Source organism: Cyanistes caeruleus, chromosome 20 (genome assembly GCF_971803275.1).
Source record: "Cyanistes caeruleus chromosome 20, bCyaCae1.hap1.1, whole genome shotgun sequence".
NCBI lineage: Eukaryota > Metazoa > Chordata > Aves > Passeriformes > Paridae > Cyanistes > Cyanistes caeruleus.
Window position 1 is genome coordinate 3,124,742 of NC_141720.1, and position 8,549 is coordinate 3,133,290.

The 8,549-nt window shown below is 45.9% G+C and overlaps 1 protein-coding gene across 3 annotated transcripts; it reads left to right on the top strand.

Moving 5' to 3' along the window:
- The first annotated feature begins 271 nt into the window (after window positions 1–271).
- Window positions 272–7,601, top strand: TLR4 (toll like receptor 4). Of its 3 annotated transcripts, none has more exons than XR_015278190.1 (5): window positions 272–468; window positions 1,272–1,438; window positions 2,588–4,829; window positions 5,628–5,830; window positions 7,373–7,601. XR_015278190.1 is itself a non-coding variant. In XM_023938090.2 (3 exons), the coding sequence occupies exons 1-3, from the start codon at window positions 364–366 to the stop codon at window positions 4,842–4,844; spliced, it is 2,529 nt and encodes an 842-aa protein (XP_023793858.2). In that variant the 5' UTR covers window positions 272–363; the 3' UTR covers window positions 4,845–5,062. The 3 variants fall into 3 exon arrangements, 1 of the variants encoding a protein (XP_023793858.2); XR_015278191.1 differs by lacking the exon at window positions 7,373–7,601 and adding an exon at window positions 6,544–6,686; XM_023938090.2 differs by lacking the exons at window positions 5,628–5,830; window positions 7,373–7,601 and having other exon boundaries at window positions 2,588–5,062.
- Window positions 7,602–8,549: the final 948 nt, after the last annotated feature.

Below are 8,549 nucleotides of genomic sequence, written 5' to 3' on the forward strand. Positions count from 1 at the left end.
TTATTTTTTTTTGCCAATTTGACCTGAATTAATCAGAGACAATCAAGTCAAGTGACTCTGATGAAACTATTCCTCTTTAACTTCTAGCCCAAACTATATCTGTCATTGCTTCTTCTTTTTTGATTGGTTTTTTTTTATTATTTTTGTTTTAAACAGCTTTAAAAAAAACAATTTCAAGAAGAGCATTTCACCAGTGCATGTGAAGAAACAAGGCAGTGACCAAGTTTCACTTCCCTCCTCGTTCTCTGCAACTCTGAGATGTTCCGTAAGAGGCAGGAGTGGTGCAACACAGCAAGCAGGAGGTTTTTGTCTCCAGGTTTCTCTCTCCAAACTCCTTCCTCCTGCACTCCTGGCCCCCTGAAGATGCCCAGGAGAGGAGCCCATCCTGTGGGGACACTCCTGGTGCTGCTGCAGCTGTCATTTGTCCCGTGCCCAGTGGCAGGCTGCCTCCTGGATCCCTGCTTGGAGGTATGTCAGCTCCAAGAGAGCACAAAATCCTTCTGTTTCTCTGGTGCAGCTCTTCCCTCTGCTTGGGGGATTTGTGCCTCAAGCCTCGAGTTGTCTTAGGAAAGCCCAGCTTTTCTTTCCAAGGTTATTATCAAGGTGATTGAAGTATTTGAAGTAAATTCTGGTCTTGAAAATATCCAAGAATCAGAACCAGCAGCAAGAACTTTTCTTCTCCTTGGTTTTCTGTGTTTCTGAGGGTGCTGCACTGCAGTTCTGTAATAGATTATATTTCCCTTAGAAGGGATCCAGACTGTGTAATTTCTACAAAACACAGATTTTTGCCTGGTTTGTGCAGTAGAGTGATTTCACCAAGCACCAACAGCCATTTTCAAAGCTTTGCTGACAATTATTTGCTTGCAGAATAACTTTGGTTCAGAACTGAGAGCTGTTCCTGGATATTCAGTGCATCCATGAGTGTTTGTCCTGCTGGCTCTCTCAAAGGTTGCTGCTGGTTCATCTGTAACCTCAAGGAATGCTGTCCTGTAGTTTAGTTCCACCTTCAATCAGCAAGAAATACAGATGTTTTTGAGACCAGAATTTAATTCAAATACTTCAATGACCACAGTCTTCCTGGGGAGCAGGTTCTATTAGAAGTGAGAAAAATGCTTAGGGTATGTAACATTATTTCCTAAAACTCAGGGCAGCTCCTTTAGAAATGAACCACAAGGCAGGGGTCATTCTTCCCCTGCTTTCCTGACAGTGACATTTTCTGGCACTTCATGAAGAGCAGACGTTGACCATGATGGGATCTGCCTCTGTTACAGGTCACCCCTAACACAACCTTCAGATGCACTGGACTGAACATCTCTGGAGTTCCTGATGGAGTCCCAAACACCACCCAGAACCTGGACCTCAGTTTCAGCAACCTGAAATCACTGGAGTCAAATTATTTTGCATCAGTCCCTGAGCTGCAGCTTCTGGATCTCTCAAGGTAATGGGATCAATTATGTACTGGTTAATTTTTCTTCACCAGCTGGGTTACATTGGTGGCTTATTTTGGAGTCTATTTGTTTTGGGTGGGTTTTGTTAGTTGGGTTTTTTCTGGTTTGTTTTTTTTTTCTTGTGACTCTGTCCTTGTGTCTGTCATTTTGCACATCCCCATGGAGAAGTGATGTGCAGATTTTAGTCAGTCACTGAGTGCACACTCTGCACTCAGAGCTGGGTCTGTCAGTCTGATCTTGTAGGTTGGGATGTGAGAAGGAGGAGGAAGATGTTTCACTTGTCTATGAACAAGGAAAATGTCAGACCTTTCACTGTTACAAAAACTCTGAAGTGGAACATCTTGGGTGAGCTGTTTTTCTAATCACAGTTAAAAAAAAAAATAACATGAAGGTACATTCATTTTCCAAAAGGCTGTTTTAAAATATCAACATATTCTCTTTTCCTTTCTCCTCACATATCTGGGGGAGGAGATGGGGGAGGCCTATTAGCAAATTTGAATTGATGTATAATTTCCATTAACTTCAGACAACAGTTTCTCTGGGTAAATTGTTTCACTGAGAAATGTCACTCAGTCCCATCACAGCTCTAGCTCCAAAGTGGCTGAGTGGCAGAGCACATTTGCTGTGAGGCACTGGCTGGATTATTAAACTAATTCTGCTGCATTTCACTGCAGAATGGATTTGGGGCCCAAAATTTGGATCTTTCCACATCAAACAAACCTTAGAGGTTTGTTTTCCCCTCTTCCTTTTCTCTTTCAGAGCCAGCACAGCCTGAGGTCTGCCCCCTCTGAGCCATCACCAGATACCAAATGCTGACAGAGTTGTGAGCTCTGCCACATCCGCACTGCTCTGGTGCCAGTGGGGCTGCCCAGATGTGGCTGAGGTGGCAGTCTGAGGGCTGGGGGTGCCTTCTTCCATCAGTGGTGGTCATCACAAAGTCACTTTGGCCTAAACTGAAAGCTAGGATTCTTCTTTCCTGGTGCCTGGACAAATTTTTGATCTTCACCAGGTCTCCAGGTCTCTTGCTTTGAATTTCCAAACCAGTGTGAGGCTGAGCCTGAGGATGTCACAGCAGCTCTCAGGGAACAAGGAAAGGACCAGTGTTTCATGCACTTTTATTTTCTTTTCATGCCCAACAGGTGCCACCTCCACACAATAGAAGATAACTCCTTTATTGATCTCCACAGACTTTCCACCTTGATTTTAACTGCCAATTCCCTCCAGCACCTGGGGAAAGCAGCTTTCTATGGCTTAACATCTCTGAAAAAGCTGGTTCTGGTGGAAACCAACAGAACTTCTCTGTCTGAGCTGCCCATTGGACACTTGCACACTCTGCAGGAGCTGAATTTAGGCCACAATAGCATTACTTCATTGAAGCTTCCTGAGTATTTCACCAACATGACCTCCCTCAGGCACCTGAGCTTCTTCTCTAACAAGATCACATCTATCTCCAGAGGAGACCTTGATGCCCTGAGGGAAGGGAACAGGCTCAACCTCACTCTGGTGCTTTCCTTGAACAATATAAAATCCATAGAGCCGGGGGCCTTTGCGGGGATTCACCTCGCTGAGCTGGCCCTCAGGTCCGCTTTTGAGAACTTCATGATGCAAACTTCTCTGCAAGGCCTGGCTGGTTTGCAGGTCAGCAGACTCATAGTTGGGGAGTTCAGGGACAGTGATAAACTGCAGGACTTTGAGAGGGGGCTCTTGACTGGACTGTGCCAGGTACAGATGGAAGAGTTTGTCTTAATCTGCTTCAGGGAGTTTGAGGATGACACAGACACTCTCTTTAACTGCATAGGCAACGTCTCCACTGTTCGCTTGGTGGACCTCGGACTTGAGGAGATATCACAGGTTCCTGCGAGGTCTAAAGTGAAACAGCTGGAATGCAAAAAATGCAGTTTTGAGGATGTGCCTGCCCTGAAGCTGTCACTTTTCAAGGAGCTGAGAGTGCTCCGTATTACCAAGAACAAAAGACTCAAAAACTTCAGTCAGAATTTTGAGGGTCTCACTAACCTGGAGGTTATAGATTTGAGTGAGAATAGACTCACCTTCAGCGGTTGCTGCTCCCCTCAGTTTCAAAATTGTCCAAATTTGAAACACTTGAACTTAAGCTTCAATTCTAATATCAGATTGACTGGAGATTTCGCTAATGTGAAGAATTTGTTATATTTGGACCTTCAGCACACAACTTTATTTGGTCCTGGCTCCTACCCTGTCTTTCTGTCCCTTCAGAAACTGATTTACCTTGATATTTCCCACACCAAAACCGAAGTTAAATCCCAGTGCACGTTTTGTGGCTTGAACTCTTTGCAAGTGCTCAAGATGGCAGGAAACTCCTTTGAGGGCAATAAACTGGCAGGCAACTTCAAAAACCTAAGTCACCTCCACACCTTGGATATTTCAAGCTGCAAATTAGAACACGTGGATCAAAGTACTTTTGATGCCCTCTCCGAGCTAAAAGAGCTAAACATCAGTAACAATAAGCTCCTGACCTTTGATCCTGGAGTCTACCGGCCGCTCCGAGCCCTCAGAGTCCTGGATTTCAGCAGAAACCAGCTGACTGTTCTGCTGCACTCAGCCTGGGAAATCCTGCCTGACAGCCTGGTCCTGTTGGATATCTCTCAAAACCTGTTTGACTGCTCCTGTGTGTACCTGGACTTCCTGACATGGATCAAGGAGAAGCAGGAGCTGCTGCAGAACAAGGAGCTGATGCTGTGCCACACTCCCTCCTACACGGTGAACGTGAGCCTGCCAAGCTTTGACCTGTCCTCCTGCCACGTCAGCGCAGGCAAGGTTGCCTCCTCAGTGGTTGTGCTGTTCTGTGTAGTGGTGCTCCTTTTCCTGATTTACAAGTACTACTTCCAGCTCTACTACTCCGTGGTGCTGCTCAGTGGGTGCAAACACTCCGCAGAAAGAGGTGACACCTACGATGCCTTTGTCATCCACTCCAGCAAAGACCAGGAATGGGTGACAAAGGAGCTGGTGGAACCCTTGGAAGGGGGAGCACCTCCCTTCCGCCTGTGTCTGTACTACAGGGACTTCCTGCCAGGGGTACCTGTTGTCACCAATATCATCCAGGAGGGGTTTCTCAGTAGCAGGAATGTCATCGCAGTCATCTCCGCCGACTTCCTGGAGAGCAAGTGGTGCAGCTTTGAGTTTGACATTGCCCAGTCCTGGCAGCTGGTGGAAGGAAAGGCTGGGATCATCATGATTGTGCTGGAAAATGTGGATAAGGCCCTGCTGAGGCAGAGGCTGGGGCTGTCTCGGTACCTGAGGAGGAACACCTACCTGGAGTGGAAAGACAAGGAAATAAGCAAGCACATCTTCTGCAGGCAGCTGACAGGGGTGCTGCTGGAAGGCAAAAAATGGAATCATGAGGAGGTAAAACTCATGTGAAGAGAAAGAAGGGTTCTTCCTTCCCCTGTCTGCCATGCTGGCCTGGGCTGCTGGATGGTGCTCAGAAGTTCTTCTGTTGCTCTTCAGAGTCAGAGGGAGTGGATGGAAGCACTACAGACATTCCTGCCTTGCTAGTCACCTTTTCTCAAGGAAACTTGCAAGTTAAGGAGTGACAAGGGCAGAAGAATTGCCTGAGCTCTGTGTTTGCCCATGGCTGTCACCCACAGGTGAACCAGCAATACCTCAGGTTTGGTGGCTGTAGGAACAGGCCAGTGCTCTTGCTGTCATCTGGCTGCTTCTGAAGCTGCATTTGGGTCCTGAGACCATTTACCCAGAGCACCTTCACAGTCTGTTGCTTTGAGTGGAGCCCAGACTCTCAAAGGTGAAGACACAGGATTTTCAGCTCTAAAAACTTTGTCAAACAGAAACGAGGTTTGGATTCCGAAAGTCTTGTGCCTGCCTCTGTGGGCACCATGACTCAGGGGTCAAACCCTCCAGAGAGCAATGGGACATCCTACAGCCCACCTGGCAGCTGCTCAGGGAGCCTGAGTGGTTTTGTCATCAGGGAGAGAGGTTTCTGTGGCTGGGAAATTTGCCCAACATGTTTCTTTCAGTTTTCTTTACACTAAAACCAAATATTGAAGCCATCACCTGAAAATCTTACTTATATCCATGTTATTTAGCATTTGAGAGGACATTTTGGAGTTTTCTTGGGGGAACAAGACATGTGTAACACCTTTAAACTGAAATATTTTTTTTCTCCCACTGCTTCTCCTCATCCAGTGTTTGTGGATATGCTCTGGGACTAATCTAAGCAAGCAAAATTGAGCCTGAATGAAGCATTTTGATGTTTACAACCAGCAAGTTCTAGATTAAGCTTTTTCACTCTCTGGATCAGCCTTAATTCACTGTTGGAATGTGCTGCAAGAGCATCCAGGGTTTGAAATGGAGCTCAAATCTGCCTGTCTGCTCAGCCTTCCCCAGGGGTGAGTTTTGCTTTTATTCCACTGAGAAACACTTTGCAGGGAGAAGAGATAGAGGGGAAAGGTCTGGGTTAGCTGAACTAAGTGTACCCCAGCACTGTCCTGAATCAAGGGAAGGAAAGTCTAAAAGCCATGGAATCATATCATGGAGCACTCCATCGACGTGTGGGGTGTTGGGTGGTGCAGGAGAATTGTTCTCTTTTCACCAAAGGCTCTGGTTGGGGTTCATCACTGAATTACTCTGGTTTTAATCTTGCTAATCCTTCTATAATCAGTGGTGTTCTGCAGAGGTAAAACAGAAGCAACTGAGTGGTGAATCAGATCTGATATTTATCTGCTCGCTTTTCTAAGCACCAGACAGGGGCATTTCCATGGAAGCAGGATCGGGGATCAACATCAGACATTACTGGGTGGAGAGGGAGAGCCAGGCCTTGTGCTGGCAGAAGCTGAATCACAGTTCCCTCTCTGTGTGCTGTGTCAGACAACACTACCAAACCCCCCCCAACCCTCCCTAAGCTTTTTGTGTGACCCAGGAGATGAAGATTTAAAGCACTAAGCTTGGTGCTGCGTTCCTCTGCTCAAGACAGTTTGTTCTGCATCTGCTGAATACTATGCCAGCAATTCCCAAAATGAAGTTCTCCTCACCTCTGCTGGGATTGATGTGTCCTGGAGACCTTCCTCCTCAGCCTTTCAACCCCACCTTCCTCCTCCTCCAGGGACAGAGGCTGCTGGAGATGGTGGGGGACAGTGAACCAACCACAGCTCAAGGTCCCCTGGACTGAGGCCAAAGGAAAGCACTGAGGACAAAGCAAACATTAGCTTGAATTTCAGCAGCTCCAAGTTAAATTGAGAAACAAAAGAGGAAAAATTAAATAGAGAGGGAGTTCCTGCTCCTGAATTGAGCAGCAGTGAAGCCGCATTTGTCCTTCACTCTTCTCTCTGTGGCTCCCCTGCAAACAATTCAGTGGATGTGTATTTCTGGCACAAAGCACAGAGTCCTATGATTCTTGATTGTAATTATAACAATGAGTTTCAGAAAGCCTGTGAGTGGTTCTGGGCATTTATAAAAGGGATTTAGGACAATATTGTTTAAAAAGTCAGTGTTTTTTTGAATATCAAAGCAACTTTAGGAGAGCTGGAGTGATGCTGAGACAAGGCTCCCACTAGCACAATTTTAAAAGAAACTGGTCACTTGTTTTTCTCTTCCTATTCAGAATCTCCACAGCAGACAAGAATGTGTGAGTTGCCCCTGGCTGCCTTATTGTCCAAGAAAAAGCCACAAAAACCATCATAACTTCAGCTGACCCTCTGTGATCCCTTCCAGCCTGACCCACTCTGTAATTCTGTGACTTGCCCAGGCAGTGCTGAGGTTTATGAGTCCAAGATGGACAAGACTGTGTGAACAGTTGTATTTTCACCATTTATCCATCAGAGAAACAGTAGATATTTTTTTTTGGAAGACTCAAAACAGCTTTCCCAATGCTATACACGGGGGAATATTGTGGTTCCCACAGAACCACATGTTCTCATTTGCCTTCATTGCAGGAAGCAAATGTCCAAAGGAATATTCAACGTTCTCACATTTCCAAAGCTGCTGGATGCATTGTTTGAAACTGCCCACTCTGCAGCAAGTGGCTTTGACAGGATTTACTCAGTGGATGAAAAAGTGAGCAGCCAAGCAAACACCCCTGCAGGTCTGCATTCATCTCTCATGTAAATATCTGAAAATATTCCAGTTATTAAAGCATCTCTTTTGCCCAGGTCAAAAAAAAAAGTGGAGACAAAGCTCCAAAGTGCTGTTGCATCCAAGCTATTCCATTTGCAACGTGGACATGCCCTGATTTCACTCTGATCTTCATTTGACCCATGCAAAATGCCAGGACAGATGCAGCTCTGGACTTCCTTGCCTTGTGGAGGGTTCTGTGTGAGAGGCAGGACATGCTGATGTGCTGGCACTGTCACCAGGCTGTGCTGGCACTGTCACCAAGGCTGTGCTGGCACTGTCACCAGGCTGTGCTGGCACTGTCACCAAGGCGTGCTTTGCTCAGCTCAGCTCCCTCATTAGTGGGATTGCCTTTGTGCTCCCCACCCTGCAGCAGCTGTAACAGCTGGAATCCAGAGCCATGTGCAGTCCTTCCCACCTGAATCTGGCTGGCTGCAGGAGCAGCGCTGTGAGAACGCTCCCCTGGCCCCCCTGAGCAGGAGCACAGATTTCCAGAGTCACTTCAAAACCCAGCAGAACGAGGAAAAGCAGCTGGTTTCCCTGGTCCGACTGGTACTTGACAGGAACAGGTTGAAAGTTCTCAGGGAGAGCGTTTGTCCTTTGGGAAATGCTATTTTGTATGTGGTTTATGCAATTTAATGAGGTAGCATGGTGAATCTATGGAATGGGAATTGTCACAGCAGAGTTTCTGGTTTACTGGTGCATATAATTTTGGAATAGATATTTTTCATGGAAACAGTGATATAAAAAAATGCTTTGGAGGGGCTGAAAAAGGGATTTATAATAAAAAGTTAAATCACTCCACAATGTCATTTTAAAAAATGTCTGCTTAGGCTTATGCTGTTATTTTTCAGAGTATTATTTTCATTTTAAAATTTGTTTCTATTTACACAATCTGACTAGCCTCCCAAAACAACAACAAAAATGTAAAAATGTTTCCCGTACACCCAAAACAAAAACCCTGGATTTTGTTTTGTAGGATTTTTTTTTTTTTTTTTT

What these genes read in the sequence shown, in the direction of transcription:
- TLR4 (XM_023938090.2), top strand. Translation starts at nt 364, where the DNA reads ATGCCCAGGAGAGGAGCCCATCCTGTGGGGACACTCCTGGTGCTGCTG. An exon ending in TCCTGGATCCCTGCTTGGAG is followed by an intron (nt 469 to 1,271) that starts GTATGTCAGCTC and finishes CCTCTGTTACAG; the next exon opens with GTCACCCCTAACACAACCTT. An exon ending in CAGCTTCTGGATCTCTCAAG is followed by an intron (nt 1,439 to 2,587) that starts GTAATGGGATCA and finishes CATGCCCAACAG; the next exon opens with GTGCCACCTCCACACAATAG.